Raw genomic sequence first — 27,079 nt, forward strand, 5'->3', positions numbered from 1 at the left:
TCACATTGTCTGTACCTTTGAGACTTGATTAGCTGTAAAGACTCGCATTCCAATCATTATCTTGTAAATTGAGTTTGTGTCTTTATATGCCCTGTTTGTGAACAGAACTCCCACTCACCTGACGAAGAGGCAGCGTTCCGAAAGCGAGTGGATTTTGCTACCAAATAAACCTGTTGGACTTTAACCTGGTGTTGTGAGACTTCTTGCTGTACTTACATGGTCAGGTAGAGCAGTAAATATGTTGGGAGTGACTCAGGGCAAGGGAAGTCTGGTTTATAGAATATAAACTGATTAGTCTAGTTCATTGAAACCAGTGATTATGGAGCTGACACACAACATGAGAATCCCCATGCTCTCTGTCGCTCTATCAAATCTGTATTTCCCTCAAAAGTGAGAGCACAATGCCAGAGCCCTAAATTTAGGATATTATAATAACTGGGGGAACAGGAATTAATTAGCTGACATTCATCCTTGAAGAAAGATGTACAATTTAAGCTTCTCCCAGTTGGTACACGAGGCATAGAGAGTTTTACTCACTACTCATTTCCATCAAGTGCTTTGAACAGTCAACCGTTATGCATAGATGGCCAAAGTATTTCCATACAATTGCGAACTGTCTTCAGAATACAAAGCTGAGTGAAAACAGACTACTGTGCAGAATAGAGGGAGGAGCTCTTGACAAGATAGTTACTTTCCTCCAAATACTAGAAGCTATTTGTTACCACGAAAGGACTGTTCTGCAGCAAATGCACTCTCTAGTTGCAAAGAGGCGAACTCAACTACGAGAGGAGAGAAATGGATTTCGACCAGTTGGTTGGAATTTCACCAGATCATGTGAGCGAGAGACATGAGCTGAGTTGATGCTTTGTGCTTCAGTTAATGAAAACGGGCCAGTTGCCAGAAAATTCTTGGCAGCCTGCTGAATTAAAAAGGTGGGGAGATTGCATGTGGAATCACTGATTCCACACAAGGGTATTTAAGGGAGGTACATTAGGAACAACTGGTGATGCAAGAGCCCCCAGATTCATGGATAGAAGTTTGGCAAGAGATCAGTGCTCGTCATCCTGAAAGCCAGCACCGAGTTCAATAAATTTATTACTGTCACAAGTAGGCTTATATTAACACTGCAATGAAGTTATTGTGAAAATGCCCTAGACAGCACAATCCGGCACTTGCTCTGGTTCACTGGGAGAATTTAGCATGGCCAATGCACCTAACCAGCACATCTTTCGGACTGTTGGACGAAATCGGAGCACCCGGAGGAAACCCACACAGACACGGGTAGAATGTGCAGACTCTGCACAGCAACCCAAGCCAAGAATCGAACTCGGGTTCCTGATGCTGTGAAGCAGCAGTGCTGACCACTGTGCCACCATGCTGCCCACATGCAATCGGCGACTCTGGTGCTTCCACTGCCATTTAACATTCACTTAAGCATCGATTGGCATCGAGCAGGACTTCTGTCCACCCTTGGAAGGAAGTCCCACCTGTGAGAACCGTCGGCCAATCAGTCTGGCTGATAGCTCTTCAACCTGGCCATGCACAGCACTGCAGTGGCCAGAAGCAGTACTGCAGCACTCTACCTGGGACCAACTCCTGGGGCCTTTGAAGAGGTAATTCTCGAGGGTCCCCAGGGGGCAGGAGGGCCGGGGATGCCTGGGGGTGGGGTGTTTTCAGAGTAAGGCGTTCCCCTTCTCATCCGAGAATGGGGAGAAGTGCAAATGTCAATTTTCCACCTCCCGCCAGCCTAAAAATGGAGGCTGGCCAGGATATGGTCATTAAGTGGCCGCTTAAGCACCTTAATAGGTGAATGGGTGGGTTTCCGATCCTAGACTCTACCTGCCCAAGTGTGAAATTGTGTCTGGATTTGGGCGGGTGGGTTCCTGGGGAAAATACCATCAATTTAATTTTACGCTCCCCCCTACCTCTGAACCCACCTTAAGGTGGGAAGGGCTTATAATTCTGCCCCATACATTACATACACACTCTCACACAAAGACTCCACTGGAGTGAACTGTTGTGGTCCCCAGGATAACTTTTTTCCCCATTTGTTGGTTGTGGGCATCGCTGGCTAGGCCAGCATTTATTCCCCATCCCCAATTACCCTTGAAAAGGTGGTGGTGAGTTGCTTTCTTGAACAGCATGGATGCAGATGTCCAATGGGACCATCGGAAAAAAACAGGTTAATTACTGCAGAGTTCCATTAAGGTCCAAGCTGCAATCTAGGAAATAGGTGAATGACCTGACCAGGGTTATTAAGATAAGACAACTAAGCTCTTACCGTGGTTATGTGCTTGCCGAGCACTATAGCACCAGTTCTCATAAGCCTTTCCTTCCCGCTTCCTGCCACTTTGCTTCAATTACAGTATTTCACTATGCAGGTAGCACAGTGGTTAGCACAGCTGGTTCACAGCGCCAGAGACCAGAGTTCGATTCCCAGCTTGGGTCACTGTCTGTGTGGAGTTTGCACGTTCTCCCAGTGTCTGCGTGGGTTTCCTCCGGGTGGTCCGGTTTCCTCACACATTCTGAAAGACGTGCTGGTGAGGTGGATTGACCCGAACAGGCGCCGGACTGTGGCGACTAGGGGAATTTCAGAGTAACTTCATTGCAGTGTTAATGTAAGACTTACTTATGACTAATAAATAAACTTTAACTTGTACTGAATCTCCTTCCACTGGTACTAACAGAGGCTGGTGCTACTGTCATCTCAGTTACTGCCCTCATCTCCCCAAGTCTTTGGGATCTTTCACACTTAAAACCTCACAAATCCTCCACTAACTCCCCTCTTTCCTGCAGGAAAACTTGGTCCACAATACAAGAGTTTCTACACATCTTACCCTCTCTTTCTTCCCCTTCTCTCACTACAATCTCACCCTACACAAGAATCAACTTGATTTAATAATTCCTTCATAAGTGTCTCTAATGCCAGGTCTGTTACCAGATGTGCAATCAATAGCTGCCAATGTCTATTGCGTGCAATTAGCAACTGCAAAAACCAGTGTCAAATCGTTTCCAGATAATCTCTACAAAAGGTAATACCGGTCCAATCACTTACTTGTCGCTCCGACATGACGTATAGATACTGCTGATCTGTAGAGAAGCCCATATCCCTGAGAATCATTCGCCCATCCGCCATCACATGGACCGTCTCGTAGTGACCACCACCACTGGGAGGTCCATCTACACGAATCTGAGAAAATAAACGAGAAAGTTTTATTATGTGCATGTTTAAAAGTTTATTTATTAGTGTTGCAAGTAGGCTTACATTAACACTGCAATGAAGTTACTGTGAAAATCCCCCAGTCGCCACACTCCGACGCCTGTTCGGATACACTGAGGGAGAATTTAGCATGGCCAATGCACCCAACCAGCACATCTTTCAGGCTGTGGGGGGGAAAGCAGAGCACCCGAAGAAAACCCACCCAGACACACGGAGAATGTGCGGACTCTGCACAGACAGTGACCCAAGCCGGGAATCGAACCCAGATCCCTGGCGTTGTGAGGCAGCAGTGCTAACCAATGTGCCGCCATGTTATCACTGCCAAGGCATACTTTGAGCAGGTTATGGAGCGTGTTATTAGCAGGAAACACCTGACGAGACCATTTGAAAATTAAGTTTTCAAATTCACACATCTATTTATACCTTCAAATTTATGTCCCAAATTAAGGCATTTTCTTCTCTGCAAGTGCTCTGTTTATATTCAATTTCCTGCCTTTACTTCACCTCCCCTGAGATTAGTGACTCACTTGCAGAAATCATGAATGAGAACAAGGCTAAAATAATTATTCCACAGTACTTAACCCAAATTGTCATCCTTCATTTATAAACCTTTGACCATGAGCGTAGAAGAATGAGGGGAGATTTGATAGAGGTGTATAAAATTATGATGGATATAGATAGAGTGAATGCAAGCAGGCTTTTTCCACTGAGGCTAGGGGAGAAAATAACTAGAGGACATGGGTTAAGGGTGAGGGGGGAAAAGTCTAAAGGGAATATTAGGGGGGGCTTCTTCACACAGAGTGGTGGGAGTTTGGAATGAGCTGCCAGATGAGGTGGTGAATGTGGGCTCACTTTTAACATTTAAGAAAAACTTGGACAGGTACATGGATGAGAGGGGTGTGGAGGGATATGGTCCAGGTGCAGGTCAGTGGGACTAGGCACAAAAATGGTTCAGCACAGACACAAAGGGCCAAAAGGCCTGTTTCTGTGCTGTAATGTTCTATGGTTCTATGACACTAGTTAACCAAGTATTGAATCATAGAATCCCTACAGTACAGGAGGCGGCTATTCAGCCCATCGAGCCTGTACAGACAACAATCCCACCCTATCCCCGTAACCACACATATTTACCCTGCTCATCCCTCCGAGACAAGGGTCAATTGAGCATAGCCAATCGACCTAACCCATGCATCTTTGCACTGTGGGAGGAGACCAGAGCACCCGGAGGAAACCCACGCAGATAAGGGAAGAATGTGAAAACTCCACACAGAGTGTCATCAATCCGGGAATTGAACCTGGGTCCCTGGTGCTGTGAGGCAGCAGTGCTAACCACTGTGCCACCGTGCTGCCCCAAAGTGAAGCATCATAGTCAAGTGCGGTCTTGTCAACCTTCATGGACTCTCACAATCATGCTACAGAGTGAGATTCATGACCCTTGGACCTCTTCCCCATTTCAGGATTTTGATTTCAATTACACTGTACCCAAATATTAAACATTCTTCAAATAGGAAAATGCCCTAATTCGGGTTATAAATTTTAGGATATTAATTGATGACTGAATTTGAAAACTCTTATTTTAAAAAATCTAATCAGATTTTTTCTATTAAAACTCCATAATCCGGAACCTCCCTCAACTGAAAGCTCAGAACCACATCCTATGATACGTTTACTCAGTGACAAAAGATCTATTCCTCGATTATGAACTATTTTACTGAATTGATAATCTGGATTGTCAAGATAAAGGCAGAAACAAAGCTAGAATTCAACTCATATTATTCAAAGTAACAGGAAGAAAATAATCACCTCTATAAAAGTTTAGAAAATGATTTGGGTTTCGCCTGCCTTAAAATTTAAATTCCAATGAAGAATCTATTATTGGTATAGGAGTAGAGCTGATGGTGGGGTTTCACAGGCTGGAGACTGCTGCATTGCCCATCGCTTCCGGTGGCCAGTGCCAAGCCTCTGAATACCCAGTGGTTCCTGGAGATGGGACATCCTCTCCCACAGGGGCAGAAGCCACAACTTCAGGTAACTACATGATCTGATGCATGTAGAATAGAGTCATGTCTTCGAGGGCAGGAGGAGATCTTGACTTTCTGGTCGGAAATCAATAAGTGCGAGAGCAAGAGAACCAGCGTGAAAGCGAGCGAAAGCGGGTGCGAGGGCCAAGGCGAGTGCGAGGGCGAGCATGAGAAGATGTCAAGATGTGGGGAAAGAAAGTGGGAGGAGCAGATCTCATTCCTCTGTGGCATAGATAATTTTTTTTGCTTTTAACTTGTGCCACAGTATTCTGGATTCATTCACAAATGGAGACAGTGGCCAAAATTTTACCGCCTTGCCTGCCCCACAATTGGGGCTGGCGACGCTCGCAGAGCGAGGTAGTAAAGTCCCAGCCAGCGTGCTCACTATTGAACAATATTATAGAAACCTATTATAGGAAGGATATTAAACTAGAAATAGTGCGGAAAAGATTTACTAGGATGTTACCAGGTCTTGATGGTTTGAGTTATAAGGAGAGGCTAGATAGACTGGGACTTTTTTCTCTGGAGCGCAGGAGGCTGAGGGGTGATCTTATAGAGGTCTATAAAATAACGAGGGGCACAGATCAGCTAGATAGTCAATATCTTTTCCCAAAGGTAGGGGAGTCCAAAACTAGAGGGCATAGGTTTAAGGTGAGGGGGGAGAGATACAAGAGTGTCCAGAGGGGCAATTTTTTCACACAGATGGTGTGTTTTTGGAACAACCTACCAGAGGTAGTAGTATAGGTGGGTACAATTTTGTCTTTTAAAAAGCATTTAGACAGTTACATGGGTAAGATGAGTATAGAGGGCTATGGGCCAAATGTGGGCAAGTGGGACTCGCTTTGGGGTTTAATAAAAAGGACGGCATGGACAAGTTGGGCCGAAGGGCCTGTTTCCACGCTGTAAACCTTTATGATAACTGGCCTAATATGGCTATTCTGTGACATTCAATGCCCTTCATTCTGGTTATCACAAGGAACATATGAAATTAATGTAATTCTGAGCCAGATGAAAAATGTAATTCTATCAATTGGGGAATTATTTAATACATTAATATCTGGAGTTGCACAAAAACATCCAACCAAATTGCAATTAGGTTTGGTTTCAGGATGAGCAGAACTTTATTCCTCATGCAATCCATATTAAATATAATGCAGGTTATAATCTTAGTGCAGCAAGAGGATAGGTTGGGTGCATTATAAAAATGAAGATTACATATGAGAGAACCTGTACATGGGTGAACCATATCACATGTCATGCAAGTAGAATTGTTACCAAATGTGTAATGAAAAGCTGATTTGATGTATCCATTAAATAAGAATTTATAACTAAAGGGATTGAATTGCCTGGAATGAATACAACAGGCAAGGTGATCGCAATGTTTACCAAATTGTTTGGTGTATAATCACTCACTTGTATTTACTGAATAGGTATCACAAAGACAGCAATTGCTGTCTAACACAAAATGATGATTGAAGCTTTAAATATGTACTCCGTGATTCTTCCACTGTTATAAACATCCTGCATACCAAAATGTGTTGGATTTATGGTTCTTAATAGCAAAAGTAAGTTACTGATGCTACGAACAGAAAGGTTGCATTCTAGAAAAGTATGCAGCATTGAATTCTAACCAGGTAAATACTAACCAGAGTGTTTGTACAGTATGTGACAAACACTCAAATGCACCAAGAAAGTGGCAGCAACTATTATCCCCTTGCGCGTATGTAGCCCTTGTTACTGTAGAATTAATTCAATTACCCGAATAAACCGTGTACAGTTTCTTGGTAAGCAATAAATGAAGATACCTTGATGTGACTTAACACATCTTTGCATGAGAAGTTACACTCATTATATATTAAGTGCTAACGAGACATTCATCAAATCAAAAGAATCAAACTGTAATTTCTGTAGAAGATTTCTTCAAAGAGGGATGATCAATGGAAGCAGTGTGTACAGTGCCGGGGAGTTGATCAGAAGATCATTTAAAGGGGCAAGGCGGCCTTCCCGTTTTGTGACTTTTCTGCCAGGAAACCTGGGGAGTTAGTTATGGTTAAATGTTTCCACATTAAATCAATCAATTTCCCTCTGGCCACTTTCACGATAAGAAGTCTCACAACACCAGGTTAAAGTCCAACAGGTTTATTTGGAATCAGGAGCTTTCAGAGCACTGCTCTTCCATCACGAGCTTTCGGAGCAGCACTCTGAAAGCTTGTATTCCCAAATAAACCTGTCGGACTTCAACCTGGGGACTTCATATTGTGCCCACCCCAGTCCAACACCGGCATCTCCACATCATTTTCACAATGTTTTGCCAACGAGTGATACTGACCCAATACAGTATTGCAATATATTTTCAGCCAATGAAGGTTCACAACTTGTTTCAAGTAGAAAAGTCACGTAACAATTTGTCACTATTGGTAGGATTTTGAAAAGAAAATCATTTTACGTTGAACTAACGTTAATTACAGTTTTCTTGCACACGAATTATAAAATCCAAATCAACAATTCCATCTTGTCAAGTAATCACTTCTTAGCCTAGTGTGCGAACTTTAGTTGAACTGATGAATAATTCCCTAGAATCCGTGAATAATCACTGGCACTAACTGATTATACTCCTATTTTTTAATCAAATTAGCTACAGAAATTTACCTTTCTTTTGTGAATATATTCTCCAGAGCATTCTAGCAATATGCATGAGCCTTACAATTCTGCTGTGTAATAACAGGCTTAAGAACCTGCTCACAAAAGCAAATTAAGACCTTACGTCAACCTTTGGAAACTATTCACAAATAGATACTTGCGGCATAGGAAAAAATTGCAATCACCTTTCTCAATGCAATATTGATTGAGGAATAAAAATGTGGGGAGGGAATGCTTTATTTGTACCTTCTATTCACACCCACCCACAGTAGATTTATCCAGCAAGTTGACAGGAAATCAACTAAACAGGAAGATATAGCCACAGCTTTTAATGGTAAATTGCAAATGGAGTTTCTGGCACAAATAGTGTTGAGACTTCTTACTGTGCCCACCCCAGTCCAACGCCAGCATCTCCACATCATAAGTTAAATTAGAAATTACCAATGCAAATATATTATGCTACAAATAAATATCACAACTAAAACGGTCAAGAATGTCAGGAGTAATTTCTTAATGGCTATTGTGGATTTCATTTTTTTTTTAAAAGGGATAAAAGACAATGGGTGTGATCTTTCTGGCCCGTTCAAGCCTCGCTTCTGCTGCGCCAAGGTCAGAGAATTTGGCACCCAGCCAAATCTCCGTTCACTGCAGCAGGTTGGGAAAATCCCGCTGGTGTGAACGGTGGTGACATTCCGGACAATACTTTTGAGGCTGTGCTACTGTGACGAGTGATTTCAGACAGACAGCAGAGAGAACAAAAAACAACAGAGGCCATGTCTATCTATGATCAACATGGTTCAGTGTTGGTACTCCCGTCTCAGAGGCAGAAGATCAAGAGTTCCATCCCAGAGACTTGAGCACAAATTTTACCAACACTTCAGTGAAATAGTGAGGGAATGTTGCATTGTCAGAGACATTCTCCTTTAGATAAGCTCTTAAGCCAAGGTCTTACCAGACTGTTTTCGGAAGATGCAAAGATCCCATGGCACTACTTGAAGATGAGCAAAGGATTTGTTCCTTGATTTCTCTTCCTCACACTGTGCTTAAGAACTCCATTCCACTTTCCCAGTTTCTCCAGCTCTTTGCTTCTGATGATGCAACCCACCACACCAGTTTGACAATGTTTCCCTTTTCCTTAATCGAGGATTCCCACCCAGTGTCGTTGACAGACCCCTCCATTCCAATTCACTTCACGCACCTGTATTCTCAATCTTCCTCTCCTCCCGGAACCATATTGGAGTTCCTCTTATCCTCCCATCCTACTCCACCAGCCTCTGTATTCAGTGGATTATCTTCCCCCATTTCTTCCATCTCAATCACCAAACACATCTCCCCCTGCCCTTCCCTTATTGCATTCAGTCAGGACCATCCCCTGCATGACACCTCTCAGTCACCCTCAACATTCCCGCCATTCTCTTCGCCACCTTTTCATGCAAGGCCCCAAACACAGCTACGTGAAACAGCAATTTACTTGTACTTCCCCCAGTTTAGTATACGGTATCCATTTCTGTCCACGGCCTGCTAGTGTTCTGGTGACGCGTGATGCATGCTCAAGGGACATCTTATCTTATCTTTTGACTCAACACTCTACAGCCTTCTACAGGAGTTCAATTACTGTAGATCACAGAGCTTCGCCTCCATCTTTATCTGTGTCTTTCTTTGCATCATTTTTAGCTGAGTCACTTATCATCCTTTGTCCCTTCAGGTTGCATTCAGATGGTTTTTATGTACCAATTCAAGACTCATCTGTACAGAACCATTGTTTCGTTACTATGTCCATGGCCACCCTCTTTGGCTGTTGCATCATAAAATCTTTATTTAATCTAGCCTGACCTCCTCAACCCTGTCACAGACCTCCTCCTTTGTTCTTCCTGCCTCCTTCCACTTACATTCACCTTTTCTCAGAACTGAAGGTAGAAATGTAAAAAAGTCTTCAACCTGAAACGTTAAGTCTCGCCGCAAATGCTGCCCGAAACATACAAAACAGGAGTAGGCCATTCAGCCCTTCGAGCCTGCTCCACCATTCACTGTGATCATGGCTGATCACCCATTTACCTGTTCCCACTTCCCATTCCCCTCTCCCCCACCACAATATCCTTTGATCCCTTCAGCCCGAAGAGCTATATCTAGCTCCTTCTTGAAAACATACAATGTTTTGACTTCAACTGCTTGCCTTGGTAGTGAATTCCCCAGGCTCACCACTCCCTGGAAGAAGAAATTTCTTCTTATCTCAGCCGCAAAAGGTTTACCCTGTATTGTTAGACAGTGACCCCTGGTTCTGGACACACACTGCCATTGAAAACATCCTTCTACATTGACCCTGTCTCATCCTGTTAGAATTTTATAAGTTTCTATGCGATCCCCCTCATTCTTCTAAACTCCAGCAAATAAAATCCCAACCGACTCAATCTCTCCTCATGCATCAGTCCCACCATCCCAGGTATCAGTCTGGTAAACTTTTGCTGCATAGCAAGAACATCCTTCCTCAGATGAGGAGACTGATACAGGGCACACAATTTCCAGCATCCGCAGTATTTGGCTTCTGAAAAGCGATCGCTCTGGCAGCCTCAGCAATATTTAGACCTCAATCTACACCACTAAACAGATTGTCTGGTCATTTATTTCACTTTTATTTGCAGAACCTCCCTGTGTGCATCAGTTGCCATATTTTCCTACAAAACAAGTAACTACATTTCATAGGTAACCCATTGGCTATGAAGACCTTTGCAACACTGAGCACATTTTATATGCAATTTGCTCCATCGGATGCCTATTGAATGAACTATCCAATTAGCCCCAACCCTCTATACTTTATTCATAAGAAATCTGCAAGAACAACAAAGAACAAAGAAAATTACAGCACAGGAAAAGGCCCTTTGCCTCTCCAAGCCCATGCTAAAAAAGAACCTTCTGCCCTATCCCTCTATGCCCTCCCTATTCACATACCCATCCGGATGCCTCTTAAATGTTGCTCATGTGCTTGCTTCCACCACCTCCTCTGGCAGCATGTTCCAGGCATCCACCATTCTCTGCATGAAAAACTTTCCCCTTCTCACCTTGAACCTATGCCCCCTTGTAATTGACACCACCACCCTGGGAAAAAGCCTCTGACTATCCACCCTGTCTATGCCTCTTATAATTGTAGACATCTATCAGATTTACCCTCAGCCTCTGTCTTTCCAGGGAAAACAATCCTAGCTTATTCAACCTCTCCTCATAGCCAACACCCTCAAGCCCAGGCAACATCCTAGTGAACCTTCTTTGCACTCCCTCTAAAACTCCCATATCTTTCTGGTAGTCTGGCGACCAGAACATTGCAAATATTCCAAAATAGCCATCACACAAAACGTAATGATATTCAGATTATTCTGTTCTTTCCCCAGTACCTTGTAAAATATTCCCCTTCAAGTATCGATCCAATTTCCTGTTAAATGTCACGACTGAATCACACTTTTAAGTCAGCACATTCAAACTCATGAGAATTCACCCTGTAAATACACTTTCCTTCATGTCGTCTCTAATTTTGTTTTGAGATCCGTGCCCTATGGTTACCAACCCTCCCACCTCTGGCACAGTTTCTCCTTATTTATTTTATCAAAAACATTCACGATTCTGAACACCTCAATCAAATCTCCCCTTAACCTTCCCTGTGCTTTAATCTCTCCACATAACTGATGTCCCAAATTTCTGTCATCATTCTCCGTAGCCTTTGCATAGCTTTGATATCCTTGCTAAGAATTCTGCTGCCCATATTTATCCTAGCTGAGGCCTAACCAGGCATTTATGAAGGTTTAGCATCGCTTTTGTCCTCTGTGTAGCTTTTTATTGAGCAAAGGACCTCATTTGCCTTTTTAAACAGCCTTCTCAACCTGCTGTGTTACCTTTGAAGATTTGCATATGTACTTCTGCAGGCCTCTGTTCCTGCACCTCCTTTACAACAATTCAGCACAATATTTAAAACAATCCAGGGTCCTGGGGCATCTGTTAGAAAGAACATAAATGTATCCTTCTGGTTTCTAACCTTTGTCTGTAAGCTACTGTAACACTGCCACACTAATCAAGACTGAGTTTGGTTTAATGGACATGTGGGTCTTCTTCCAATTTTCCTTTACATGCACTGCAATCGAAAATAAACTGCCATGCTGCTGGGAGATTCTGCCAACTGTATTCGCCAGCCACTTGCCCCTGCACAAGTTTGCCGTTATCATAGCACTTCAGTCATTTTTCAACCTTCTGGGACCTCCTTCACCCCACATAGCTTTGCTGATTTCGACTCTATACAAATTCTGACATTACAATTTTGCATAGGCTGCAATCATATTCTCAAAGTTCATCTAAGGTCAAGAACTCACAATGTGAGTCACATCCCATCGTATGTGAAAATAAAAGCAGCTGTTCAGTACAGTTTGGGACATTATGAACAGTTACATTAAACTGCATGTATTTTAATTCATAAGCTGCAACATACAATAAAGTGGGCAAAAAGCGCAGACTCAGATAGGGTTGATTTCCTCGATTTGGGCAAAAGATGCTGCTTCCTATGAAAACTTGTTGAAGATCAAAAGTGTAAGCGACAGCCTGACGGCAACACCAAACAGACCCACATAAGGGACAAGTTTGCATCCAGTTCTGTTATCTGCTGCCTTCCAAGGCAAGGCACAAATTTATACCTTACAATATGTCTCAAAACTAATAACTGTCCTCATTTGGGGGAGGGGGGGGGGGGGGGGGGAGGGGATGGTGGATTTTCTTCATGATTGAGCTTGTCCAAGCACGGACATGTTAGGACATTGGAGCCAGGCTGATTCTATATGACCGCTAAGTAATCCAATACATAATTTAATACTCTATGCAGGTGTCATTTTTCAGGACACTTGATAACTGACCAGTCAGTTTGGCTCCTTGACGAGATGGATTTTATTCCTCTGGCTCAATAAATACATTTCTCTAACAAGTTATTAGGCAAGAGAAAGATACCCACGTCAGTTTTAGTTCAGGTATCATTCATGACTGACATCTGCAATCCACTTCCCTCAGAATGGTTGCATTCATCATTCTCAGTGCAGCATTCTCTTTTAAAACTTGGCATAGTCACATGTTTAACATAGCAAGTCTTAACTAAATTAACCAATTAGGTAATCTATGGTGCTATTCATAAATTTTGGCTTCAGGGTACACTTAGTGCTCTGCAGGAGAGGAGATGCATGTTGCAATGCAGCTCCAAAACTAACCCTTTCCTCACTTTAAAACACAGGTTGAAATAAATATTGAAATGCCCCTTAAAGAAAAGGCATTTGTGCTGCAGACTACTATCGACCTGATCTCGAATTATCCAACATGAATAATTAACCTGCTAACTGCATTTTATACTTAATATTAATGGAGAAAGCTTAATGCAATGACCGTCAGCCCTGAATCTTCAACCTTTTCCTGGCAATAATGTCTTTGTGCCAATCAATGCTTCAAGAGGTTTGCTGATGATTACAAAAATGTTCTGTCCCACCACTTTGGGGCCTGACCTCAGTGCAGTAAAGTGGATCAACCACCAGAGTTAAAAACAAACCAGTCAATTATTCAACAGGGAAAAGTGCACAAAGTTGATCTGTCCACAGAATCAACGAAGTTGGCTAAAGTTAATGCCAAGCTAAGAGGAAAGTTGCAATACAAGCAATGGAGGGGGCTAGAAGCAGCATGGTCTGGCCTCTGCAGACAGTCGTAGATGACTAAATAGTTCAAAGCACATTTAATAACACACTAAGGGGAAGTGATGGCCTAGCGGTATTACTGCTAAACAATTAATCCAAAAACTCAGCTAATGATCTGGGGACCTGGGCAACATGGTGGCTAACACTGCTGCCTCACAGCAGCAGGGACCCGGATTCAATTCCGGCTTTGGGTGACTGTCACGTTCTCCCAGTGTCTGCTCCGGTTTCCTCCCACACTCCAAAGATGTGCAGGTTAGGTTGATTAGCTATACTAAATTGCCCCTTAGTGTCAGGGGGACTCGCAGAGTAAATGCATGGGGTTACGGGGATAGGGCCTGGGTGGGATTGTTGTCAGTGCAGACCCGATGGGCTGAATGGCCTCCTTCTGCACTGCAGGGATTCGATGATTCTATTCTATGAACCCCGCCATGGCAGATGGTGGAATTTGAATTCCAAAACATTTATGGAATTAATAATCTACTGATGACCATGAAACTATTGTCGATTGTCAGAAAACCCATCTGGTTCACTTCATGTCCTATCGGGAAGGAAATCTGCGGTCCTTACCTGGTCTGGCCTACGTGATTCCAGAGCCACGGCAATGTGGTTGACTCTCAACTACCCTCAGGCAATGAGGGAATGGGCAATAAATGCTGGCCAGCTAGCAACGCCCACGAATGAATAAGAAAATTAAAATACTACTACAGACTGGTTGAATTCATCCTCTTCCTTCTTTCTCCAGCATGCAGTGTCTTCAATAATATGTTTGGATTTGTGTCATAGCCACCATCATCAATCTATATTTTTTAAAAATGAATCCATCCATCACATTTCTTCAATTTGATTTATCCATTAGCTGAAGTCAACAATGATGCCCTGAAGTCCATCATGAATCCCTGTTTTCTGTCATGTGATTGTGTATAAGTCAATCCCTTACCAAATGGTTCATAAATACATCAGAGGTTAGATTTCAGTTGGGTCACAAAGCCCAAAATCTGGAGCTAATTAATTTTATCAACACAATGATCCAATTTCTTTCCCAGATTTATTTTCTAAAACTATAACTTGCTCACAAAACAAGCTTCATGTTTCTTTTCGACAAAGCAAAGGGCTTTTCAATCCTGTGAACACTAACGGTGGCATAGTGGTTAGCACTGCCGCCTCATAGTGCCAGGGACCAGGGTTCGATTCCCAGCTCGAGTCACTGTCTGTGCGGAGTCTGCACGTTCTCCCAGTGTCTGTGTGGGTTTCCTCCCACAGTCTGAAAGACGTGCTGGTTAAGTGCATTGGCCATGCTAGGTTCTCCTTCAGTGTACCTGAACAGGCGTCGGAGTGTGGCGACTAGGGGATTTTCACAGTAACTTCATTGGAGTGTTAATGTAAGCCGACTTGTGACATTAATAAACTTTAAACCACATTTCATCACTGAGACATCAATCAAGGTTCCTAACCAGTCGCCTGAAAACACACAAAAGGTGGTGCATCAGGGTGACCCCAATGGGTTTTTAATAATTTTATGCGAATAGGAGAATTAATTGAAGTGTCCTCATGTGCCAATTTGAGGTTAGCCCCACCATCCAACATCAAATTATTATGGCTATCAAACGAGCAACTTGATGGAAAAAATGCAAAGCATTTAGCAGAAATCCAGCAGAATAAGTTCTAGCCAGTGCTGAAAATTCTGTTGTCTGTCTGTCCTCATAACTAGTCAGAGAGTAACCATCCTCACTCTCGATACCTGGGAGAAATGATGGAATGGGACAGGTAGATTGGAGGCGTAAAAATTGGTCTTTGTGAAAAAAAATTATATATATTACATATTTTATTATATTTCATTACACAGAAATTAATTTAGAAGTCATTGGGAAAACAAAACGAAGTTTTTTAAAAATCAGTATAAACTAAGTGCGGAGAACATGACTCCTTCACTCCATTAGGATATATTTTCCCCCAATGGACACTTCAACATACACACAACAGGCTTCACAAAATGACACACTTTGTCCTTAGGAGCTCCCACTGGATGAGCAGTGATTTTTGTTGCAATATCAAATCCTCAGAGACACTGCCACCAGCTTATTTCACCTGTGACATACAACAGCCTTTGGTGACAACAGCTCCCACCTGGGCTGGTTATGAACTCTAGTCTCGAGGGGGAACAAACCCTTTTCTCATCTACTCCTACTCTCGTCATTAAATCAGCTATTAGAAGCTTATCGCCATGGCAACAATCTTTGAGGCACATCTATTAAACGTCTGGCTTTAATCTAATTAATCCTCCCAGGCCCATGGTGGCATTTTGGCACAAAGTCGATTGATATGACAGACATTCCGTATTCCAGTGAGTCCACACAGTGCTATTAACAGACATGTTCGCAGTATATTCCTTCTATATCCATCCTTATAAATATATCTGTGGGAATACCGAAGAAATTGTACTGCACATCAAAATCATCACAAAGTAGGAAACAAGATGCGGCACTCTTAAAGGTAGAGTAAAGCATTTTGTTTTTGAAATCTGCTTTAGGAAAAAGGGAGAAATACTTGATGCCCTCGCACCCAGGATGGGACTGGTTTTTGGTCTTGGAATCAATCAATATGGGAAACGAGAAAGTGGACTTGTGGCAGGAGGTCACTCGTGATCATATTAAATGGTGGAGTAGGTGGGCGACGGTGTTTGCGTGGAAATAACATTGGACTAATAATTCGGAGACTCAGGCGAATGCTCTGGGGACACGGGGTCAGATTCCACCAGAACAGCTGGTGAAAATTCAATTCCAATTAAAAACATCTGGAACTGAAAGCTTGTCTCAGTAATGGTAACCATGAAACTATCGTTGATTGTCGTTAAAAACTAATATCCTTTAGGGAAGGAAATCTGATCATCCTTACCCGATTCAGTCTTCGTGTCAGTCCAGACCCACAGCAATAGGGTCGACTCTGAACTGCCCTGGCAAGTCATACAGTTCAACAGCGATTAGGGTGGACAACAAATACCGGCCTTGCCAATGATGCCCACATCCCATCAAGAAAAATAGGCTCAAGATGCTATATAGTTTACTCCTGCTCCTAATTGTTTTGTTCTGACAGAAATGGGGCTGGTGTAGTGCTCCAAAACTGATTGGGGAGGGGAGGAGTTGGGTTAGAGTGGAAAGGCGGTGGGATAGGAGTGGAGTCAGGTGGGACAGGAGCATGCAGGTACAACAAGTCATTAGCATTCATTTGGCTTCCTGTCTTCTATTGCAAGGTGGATGGAGTATAAATGTACTTGGAGGCCACATCTGGAGTGCTGTGTACAGTTTTGGTCTCCTTACTTGAGAAAGGATATACTGGCACTGGAGGGGGTGCAGAGGAGATTCACTAGGTTGATTCCAGACTTGAGAAGGTTGGCTCATGAGGAGAGACTGAGTAGACTGGGGCTATACTCATTGGAATTCAGAAGAATGAGGGGAGATCTTATAGAAACATACAAGATTATGAAGGGAATAGATAAGATAGAAGCAGGGAAGTTGTTTCCACTGGCGGGTGAAACTAGAACTAGGGGGGCATAGCCTCAAAATGAGGGGAAGCAGATTTAGGACTGAGTTGAGGAGCAACTTCTTCACAAAGGATTGTGAATCTGTGGAATTCCCTGCCCAGTGAAGCAGTTGAGGCTACCCTCATTGAATGTTTTTAAGGCAAGGATAGATAAATTGTTGAACAGTAAAGGAATTAAGGGTTATGGTGAGCGGGCGGGTGAGTGGAGCTGAGTCCACAAAAAGATCAGCCATGATCTTATTGAATGGCGGAGCAGGCTCGAGGGGTCAGATAGCCTACTCCTGCTCCTAGTTCTTATGAAACACGCAGCTGGGAGGCCAGAAAGTGTTGCCCATAATCGTTTTTGAGTTATGGAATATATCTAGCTGCTTTTCTACCTATTTTTCTAGCCAACTCTCTTCGAGCCCTTGCAATTGCCTATATTCAACTTGAACAGTCTGGTGTCCAACAACCAACCCCAACCACCCAGCCAAACTTAAATCATTTACATTTCACTGGACCAGAGCCCAATCAATATTTCAGCAGCCACGGTGACTAGTCTGCCTCATGACCTTTGTTTTCCACCAGTTGATTGGAGGCTTGAGGCCCAGTCAGGCCACCCCCTGCTGGGAATATCTGTCAGGCAGTCAAAATGGTAGAGGATAAGGGGGGAGTGGGGGGTGGGGGGGTCAGTGCCAAGATCAAAATGCACCCTCACATTTTTCTGTATCATCTTCAATCAGTTGGGCAGCTCCCTAAAACAAAAATAAAACGCTATCATAAAGTATAATCATCACCAAGATAAATCATTGCTTTCTTCTTGCTCCCCGGCGCAAACTAGTAACATAGTGGTGATCACGTTGCAATCAAAAATGGATCATAGGCTGCATCCAACGTGCTGGTTTCTAACACAAAAACAGAAAATGCTGGAAAATCTCAGCAAGTCTGACAGCATCTGTGGAGAGGGAATAGAGCCAACGTTTCGAGTCTAGGTCATCCTGTGTCAGAGTTAAGAGTGAAGAGAATCAACAGAGATTTATACTAGGAGGGTGAGGGGGTGTGGGGGGGGGGGGGTGGAATGGGACAAATGGGATGTAAATGAGGATACAGAAGGCTGAGAAGGTGCTAACAGTATCCATTAAGTGATCAGAATGTGTGAATGGCAGAACAGAGGTACAGATGGTTAAGGGACTGCCTGGGAATTATGGCAGTTGCTCTGAAGAGAGGGTGGGGTGGGGGGCGGGGGGATTGGAGGGACAAACGGAGAGCTGGAATGGAAAGTGCAAAAACAGAAGTGAGAAAGAATGACGATAAAAATGCTTGTTTCTAATTTACTGAAAGATATGAAGATGTGTCTTAAATAAATCCAAGTTACTGGGAATAGCAGGCTCAGAATTCCTAATACATTGCACCATAACTACCTTGAAATTAATGGGCTTGTAGCACAATGAGGTAGTTATTTACAGTAATAGCCTGCTTAACATTTCCAGCATTAACAGGCCGTGTTTACAAGAAGAAATTAGTCAATATTGTAAAATCTGCTAGGCTGAAAGGTTTAGACTTAATTAATTAGGATTTACATGTGTACCCTATCCCACTACAAACAGGGGAATGAGTTATGAGGAGAGAATTGTACAGTATCTGAGCAGGGCCAAGGTAAAGCTTCCCGGCAGGTTAAAAGAATCAAAGGTCTGATAGGTTTACGCTAAATGCCAAAGGTACAATGTCTGAAGTTGCTCTTTGACCCAGATATCCCGTTAGTATTTACTGTGCATCAACTTGCTGACAACCTAATGCATTGTAAGGTCAAGTACGAAAGAAATAATCTCCAACAGTGATTACGGATATTTCCTGAACGCAGGAGAGAGAGAGAACCTCTCGTTTAAATAGGCTCAAGCATGGTAAGAAGCAACTGGGTTTAATTGCAGCCAAGTAAAAATGATTGCTGTAACTGCCAAATGGCCAATGGGTTTTGAAACCACATAAAATACAAATACATTCTCAGCCAACTGCACAAAGAGGTAGCTAAACATAAGAAATAGGAGTAAGCTTCAAGATCCTTCGAGCTGCTCTGCAATTCAGTATGATCGTGGTTAAGCTTCAGCCATCAACTCCGCTTTCCTACCCTATCCGTCCTTGCATCACTCAATCTCCATAAGAACATAAGAACATAAGAAATAGGAGCAGGAGTAGGCCATCTAGCCCCTCGAGCCTGCCCCGCCATTCAATAAGATCATGGCTGATCTGACGTGGATCAGTACCACTTACCCGCCTGATCCCCATAACCCTTAATTCCCTTACCGATCAGGAATCCATCCATCCAGCATTGCCCAAAGATCTTTCAATCTCAATTTTGAACGTACTCATCAACTAGCACGATGGCACTGCTGCCGCAAAGCGTGAGGGCCCAGGTTCGATTCCTGGCTTGGGTCACTGTCTGTACGGAGGCTGCTCATTCTCCCCGTGCCTGCCTGGGTTTCCTCCGGGTGCTCCGGTTTCCTTCCACAGTCCGAAAGATGTGTTGGTTATGGTAATTGGCCATGCTAAATTCTCCCTCAGTGTACCTGAACAGGTGCTGGAGTGTGGCAACTCGGGGATTTTCACAGTAACTTCATTGCAGTGTTAATGTCAGCCTACTTGTGACACTAATAAATAAACTTTAAAACTAAGCATTCACAGTGCTCTGATGTAGAGAATTCCAAAGATTAACAACCCTGAACAAGTTTCACACTTCAGACTGAAACTGATAACTCCTTATTTGGAGACTATCCCTAATTTTAGACCGTCCAACCAGGGGAAATAACCTCTCTGCATCCACCCATCAAGTCCAATTCTGATTAAAAGGTCATCAACCCAAAACTCTAGCTTGGTTTCTCTCCGATGCTGCTAACCCACTGAGCATTTACAGTATTTCCTGTTTTCATTGTAACCATTTTATTCTAACGATTTATGACTTCTCTAGTTGGCCATGATTGTACCACTTTCCCAGTGGCGTTTTTATTCTTCACAGGAATATATATGTATGCATTGACAATTATAAATTATTTCTTAAAAGGTTGGCCATTGGGAAATTAGTTTAAAAGAAACAAACAATCTATCTCAGCCCTTGTACCTCCAGAATTGTCTGTGTTTAAATTTAAAATCCTAATTTTGAACCTGGTCATGTCACTCTCAAACTGGATACAAAATTCCATCATATACTGACCACTCTCCCCTTAAGGTTTCTTTATGATGAGTAGTTAGCCCATGATGCGCGATTGATTCACATGGGAGGCTAGGACGTACCCGGGAATAAAGGCTTTTATTCACGACAAAATAGGAGCACACTACTTAACAATATTATCCCAGACTAAAGGCTACTAGGAAGTAGCAGTGACCTTTATACTCCTGTAAGAAGGCGGAGCCGAACGGAGTGTACCACATAAACAATAATAACAGGTGGAACACCCAAACCCTAACCCCAACAGTAACAAGAGTAACATATGTACAAGTACCCATAGTGGTAACCATCTATGGTTCACCACAGCCCATTACACAATACTAGGCCTAAAATAGCCTGTTCCTTTCTTAGTTCTTTGAATATTGCTCGAGAAAACTGTCTCAAACGCATTACATGAACTTGGACCCCAAGCTTCTTTGGCCCATTTGGCAGGCCCTGTCGACAGGATTAAACCCCTGCGTGATTATTAAAAGAAAGGGATGTCTCTTCCTCCTATTTCACGCTTCTAAGTAATTTGTACCAATGTGAACCAATTTAGTGGCATTGTTATTTTTCTTCCTCTCCACTTGCTCGCTATCCAAGTTCTGCTCTCTCCTTGAGTTTCATGGCCACCCAACTGCTCCTGCTGGCGCTTCACATTATCATAGAATCCCTACAGTACAGGAGGTGGCCATTCAGCCCATCGAGTCTGTACCGACCATATCCCACCCAGGCTCTATCCCCATAACCCCACACGTTTCCCCTGCTAATCTCCCTGACACTAGGGTCAATTTAGCATGGCCAATCAACCTAACCCGCACGTCTTTGGAATTTTTTTTTGGGGGGGACACCAGAATACCCAGAGGAAACCCACGCACAGACACAGGGAGAAAGTGCAAACTCTACACAGACAGTGACCCGAGGCCGGAATTGAATCTGGGTCCCTGGTGCTGTGAGGCAGCAGTGCTAACCACTGTGCCACACATGTGCACCATCGCAATGAAGTCACCCGACTGTTGCTGCACAGTGGTCAAGACCGGGAGGCCCGGCTGATTTTTGCTCTTCCTAGCCCAATGTGCTGTGGCGAAATATAGTGCCCCTGTTGTGGAAACCAGCTAATTCAGCATAGAAAGGGCATGCATAATGGTGCCATTATGCTACAGTACATTTTCAGAAGCTGTAGCCTGAAGTGATGGATGTCTGCTTTGTTGGTAGCAATAGCTAGGAGCCTGCAGTCACCACATTACTGTGCAGTTGTTGGACCCAAGGCTGCTATAATAGTGCCATTAAAGACAACCGTAGAATAAAATATATGCAACCCCCATTCCATTGTAATTCTGAAACAGCAGGGCTTCCTGCATAAGAAACCAAACATATTTTCTGTAATCAATTATAATTGGAGAGAAATACAAAGTCGGAAAATACGCACATTGCTACACATTACTGAGCACTAACAATTGACTTTTGTTTATAAAACGAAGCCGATGTCTCCGTGAAAGTACATCACCTCAGGGCTCAAAAGTATTCAGCAGCTTTATTCAGAATGTAGACAATTGTCTAAAACATTCACATATTTCCATCAGGCGTAGCAACCCTGTGCTAGGGGCACGGCAATCCCATGCCAAGGGCACAGTAATCCAGTTACTCATACGTACTGCACAGTAACCCATTACAAGCTGTACCACAGGAATACTGGTTAGAATCATAGAAACCCTACAGTGCAGAAGGAGGCCATTCGGCCCATCGAAACTGCACCAACAACAATCCCACCCAGGCCCCATCCCCGTCATCCCACATATTTACCCTGCTAATCCCTCTAACCTACGCATCCCGGGGACACTAAGATTAGCATGGCCAATCAACCTAACCCGCACGTCTTTGCACGGTGGGAGGAAACCCGAGCACCCGGAAGAAACCCACGCAGACATGGGGAGAACGTGCAAACTCTGCACAGACAGTGACCCAAGCTGGGGATCGAACCCAGGTCCCTGGAACTGTGAGGCAGAAGTGCTAACCACTGTGTCACAAAGCAGGCAACTCATACTGTAGTTCATTTACTGAACAATACAGACATTGCTGGATACTCATAGAACGATCTCAGGCATTTAAAATGATGTAACGTGAACAATAAAAAGAAAAATATTTTGCATTTATTTAGCACCTTTCATATTCACAACATGCCCCACAAGGCTTCACACCTAATAAATACGTCTTTATTTAATGCGTAGTCACTGTTTTTATGCTCCTTAAATACGGTAGCCAATTTTATATACAGAAGGGTCCCATAAACAACAGAGAGATTAAGGACAGTTTTAATGGGTCGGCCAAGAAATAAATATTGTCCGGTACATTAGGAAAACAGCTCTGCTCCTCGAATAGTACTGTGGGGTCTTTTTACTCCATCCTGAACAAAACAGGCAAGAGATGCCAGAACATGGCATCTCAAGTGATGCCAATTCTCAAGTGAAACACACTTTCAATACTACTCGAGGATACAGACCCAAGTTTTAAGACTGGGGCTTTAATTCACTGGTAGAAAGTTTCATGGGCCAGTTAGCTCGATGGCTAGCTTGTGGGGTTCAGAACACCACCAAAAACACAGGTTCGATTCCTGCTCTGGTTGAGATAGACTGGAGAACTGTCTTATTGCCCTGCCTCAAGAGAGTGGAAGGCAACAGCAAATCAGCCCTGACACAAACTGCCGAGAGAATGGTTTAGGATGAAGCATCAGCACAAAACGAATAAGGATCTGTCTTGGAGCACAGCACGAATGAATGAAATGAGTATTAAAAAAGGTAAAGGTGAAGTCGCCATAATCCCTGAAGACCATAGGCTGCTCTCCCCTTTGAGGCGGTGAGCTGACTCGTGGTGATTTAACCCGAAAATCACCACACCCAAGGCAAGGGGCAAGGTTGAGAAGGCAGGGCCTTTCATGTATAACCTCAGCCAGGACGGGAATTGAACCTGCACTGTTAGCGTCGCTTTGTATCACAAATCAACTGTCCAGCCAACTGAGCTAAACAGTAATCCAGTTACTCATACATACTGCACAGTAACCCATTACAAGTTATACCACAGGAATACTGGTTAGAATCATAGAAACCCTACAGTGCAGAAGGAGGCCATTTGGCCCATCGAGTCTGCACCGACAACAATCGAGTCTGCACCACCCAGGCCCCATCCCTGTCATCCCACATATTTACCCTGTTAATCCCTCTAACCTACGCATCCTGGGACACTAAGATTAGCATGGCCAACCATGTACTATGTACGGCGCACACAATGAACCCAAGCGGACACAAAGGCCGGGATATTGCTGCCTCACAATGGCGGGGTCCCCCGCAGCAGATCTGGCGAGTCAATCAAACATCCATTGATGTCAGAGAAATGAGAAAGTCCAGCCAACGGAAGGGGCTGGAAGATTCCAGCCAAAGCGTCCAGAAAGAGGACAGTGTGTGCGCTGTGGAATTTTGTTTTTTTAATATAAAAAGCTCTCTTGGAATGATGAACTGCTCCTGCAGTTACAGATAGGCAAGGACAGGCAGACTGTAAATAACTTGAAAAATAGAATTATCATTTTGAACGCTGATTGAATCAAAGCGAACCCTCAGCGCACTCACTCTGATTTTAATCTAACTTGCTTGGTGGCTCTGTATTGAATCCCTTTCATACTCGATCCAATTTCACTCTCCATTGAAATCAGTGGATATTAAAATAGAGTGGGACATGTAATGGGGATCCAGCCCGAACCCCTCCCATTTTCAGTCAGTACAGGTTGAAATGTGGGCTTTAGTTAATCCGGATGAAGAAAAGAATCACAGTTCGATCAGAATCCATTCTCCTCATTCCTGCCGCACCCTTCAAACTGAATCAGTTTTTAAACTTTGGCTCAATTAAATCTATCAAATTTATTGTGCCTGACAGTATTATTGGTCAGCCTCCAAAGCCCTTTTTTTAATATTGGTATCTGCAGCGATTCTCTTATATAAGCACATTCATTTATTCCAGGTTCTTATGAGGTTAGCCTCATTGTAGCCTTCTTAATGTAACAGAAGCAGCGGAGCAGCTCTGAAGCACAGAAAAGCCAGAGGACAAATTTTGTGCTGTGACGTACATTTATGTCCTGTCACAAAGCATCACCATTACCTTCCTGGCTTTTATGTTGCCAGGCAACAGCAAAAGGTTAGCACGATGTCAACAGTATGCAGAGCTAAACTGCCACAAATCCCGTGCCTCTTCAGGTGAATTAATTAATAAATTCGACACAAGCAAAGTTATTCCCCCCCCCCCCCAACAAAAGGACGTGAATTATTCACTTATCAATTGAAATGCGGTAAAACAGGGGGACGGAAATCATTAGTCAAACATCCAAATGTGGTAACATCCTAGACACAGGAGTGCAACTGTGACCTCCATCCAGGGAGAGGTTATGAGTCAAATTCTACTTTTAGGTTTCATTTTACAACAGCTTTATCTCAAGTGCATTTCGAACGCTAACAAGGTTATTGTCCCAGTCCCCAGGCTAAACAGTGACAAAAGAGATGACAGACTAACTGGCAGTGCTGCCAACCACAGACACTTATTAGAATCAAGGTGCACAATTACAATTTGGTAAAATCTATTGCAGGCTTCCAATTATTCCTCACCAATATCGTGGGCCTTCATCCGTTAATAAGTTCCATATTGTACAGCTCAGTGCAGTTTAGCAATGCAAAAGATTTACTCTGGAAATGGTCTGAAAGCACTATGCAATTGCAAATTATTCCTCCACACTTCCTCAAAGACAAGGAATGTCATTTATTGAGACTCGACTTGCCCACAAGACTTGGTTGAAACGTGTGTGGTGGTAAAAGTACAGAATTCAAAGCATATCTGCTATTTTACACACCTGCACTATGGAACTCGTGCTAAAGTCAAACTCGTGCTCCTGCAAGAAATGAAGGGTGTATAGAAGGAATACTTTCAATTGTTCTTCCAATCAACTATGTAACTGTAGATAAAAATAAGGCTGTGCCAAATCACCAGGAAGTGTTAATAGCATGCATACAAAGGTTTGGTTTCAATGGGAATTCCAGAATTCTAGAGCAGCACTATAATGGTTTGGGAAGGAAAACTCTGAATTGGGAAGTTGTTGTCACAAGTTTAGATATTCTCTCTGATCAAACCATGCTAGTTACTCCTTTTAACAGTCAAGAGTTTCTAACATTGAGAGCTGTGCCTATATTTTCCAATAACTAACAGTACAATAATGGGACCCAACACGTTATAGTGTCTCATGATGATCTGAACCAGACATCGTTACATTCTCAAAAATAGGTAACCCACATTTTTTTCAAACTTTGAAGAAGAACGGAGAAGACATTTGGCAAATGAGGGTTCACTAGTTTTAAGTTTATTTATGAGTGTCACAAGTAGGCTTACATTAACACTGCAATGAAGCTACTGTGTAAATCCCTTAGTCGGGAGAATGTGCAGAGTTTGCACAGTGATCCAAGCCGGGAATCGAACCCGGGTCCCTAGCACTGTGAGGCAGCAGTGCTAACCACTGTGCCACCCATTAAGCTCCTAAATATACAGATTCACTTACCCTAATCAATAAAACGTTCCTTTGTGTAATGCAGTTTCCAGATATACCTACAGTTATCATGGGAAGACTGGGGGCGCGATTTTAATGGCCGTTCATGTCACGCTCCCGCTGCAGTGAAGTCGGAGAATTTGGCGCCCAGCCAAACTTCCGTTCATGGCAGCGGGATGGGAAAATCCCACTGGCCGTAACATTCCGGCCAAGGTTTCCCTAAAGCATCACCAGAACTGTATCAAAGCAAAGATACCTCCCATTTCTCCATTTATTATCACATAAATACTGCGGATGGAGGGAAGGAGTGAAGTATTTTATATTAAAAACATTCCAACTACCAACGTCGTAATAATTATTCAGGCTTACTTTCAGAAATTGAAGAGTCACGCATGGAGCAGGTGCCAAGGCAAATTGAGTGTATATATATTTCACTCTAGTGTCTTGTATTCTAGTTAAAAGGGTACTGTACTCGGTACTGGAATGAAGTGATTCAAACACAGACTGACAGCTTGGTGCAGAGTGCAGTTGAACAGCGAGTGCTGCTGCCGAGAATGATGTAATGCTCATATCTAGCAGGGGCAAAGATTAAATGCCAAATTAAATTAGAAATATTTCAAGTTTTGAACTCCTATTGTAGAACCACAGCAGAGGCTCAGGCACGTATAATGGCTGAAAGATAAATTTAAAAATTATCCCCAAAGCCGGAAGGGTTATTTTAAAACGCACGTGTTATCTTATTGCAAGTTTCTCATAAAGTGACTCGAAACGATTCTACATTTAATTAAAATGATGCACATTAACTACTCTCGAGTCCTCTGAGAGCTGTGTCACTATAATGCTTTTTCAACCAAACCTAGCCGCAGCGAGGCTTCACTGATCCCACCTAGTGAAATGGTCTGCTCATTGGCACTGCATATTCTTAAACATTCAACACTCAAACCTATTGAAAAATGATTGCAGATGTTCCACATAGAACATCTGCATATTTTGAAAGCCACAAAAGGAAACTCAGAACCAGAAAGGTTTAATGAGCAGCGGAGAAAAATGGTTTTCAATAGACCCTTTTGTCTTTGGTCTGCTTCAGAATGGGAGTCACAAAATTAAAGCTGCAACACCAATTTGTCAATTTCATAACCTATGATTTAACTAATCAGTGCTGTCTTTGTTCCCGGACAGAATTAAAAGTGGAACAATCAGTGG

General features: G+C 43.1%; 1 protein-coding gene across 3 annotated transcripts in view; it reads right to left on the reverse strand.

The window, feature by feature from the left end:
- LOC144511865 (plexin-A2-like) overlaps window positions 1–27,079 on the reverse strand; it is a 483,337-nt gene that overhangs the window by 288,411 nt on the left and 167,847 nt on the right. For all 3 annotated transcript variants that reach the window (XM_078242266.1, XM_078242268.1, XM_078242267.1), the window contains one exon: window positions 3,056–3,190. In XM_078242266.1, the coding sequence (XP_078098392.1) occupies window positions 3,056–3,190 (135 nt within the window). The remainder of the gene's footprint in view (window positions 1–3,055; window positions 3,191–27,079) is intronic.

Source organism: Mustelus asterias, chromosome 25 (genome assembly GCF_964213995.1).
Source record: "Mustelus asterias chromosome 25, sMusAst1.hap1.1, whole genome shotgun sequence".
NCBI classification, from domain to species: Eukaryota; Metazoa; Chordata; class Chondrichthyes; order Carcharhiniformes; family Triakidae; genus Mustelus; species Mustelus asterias.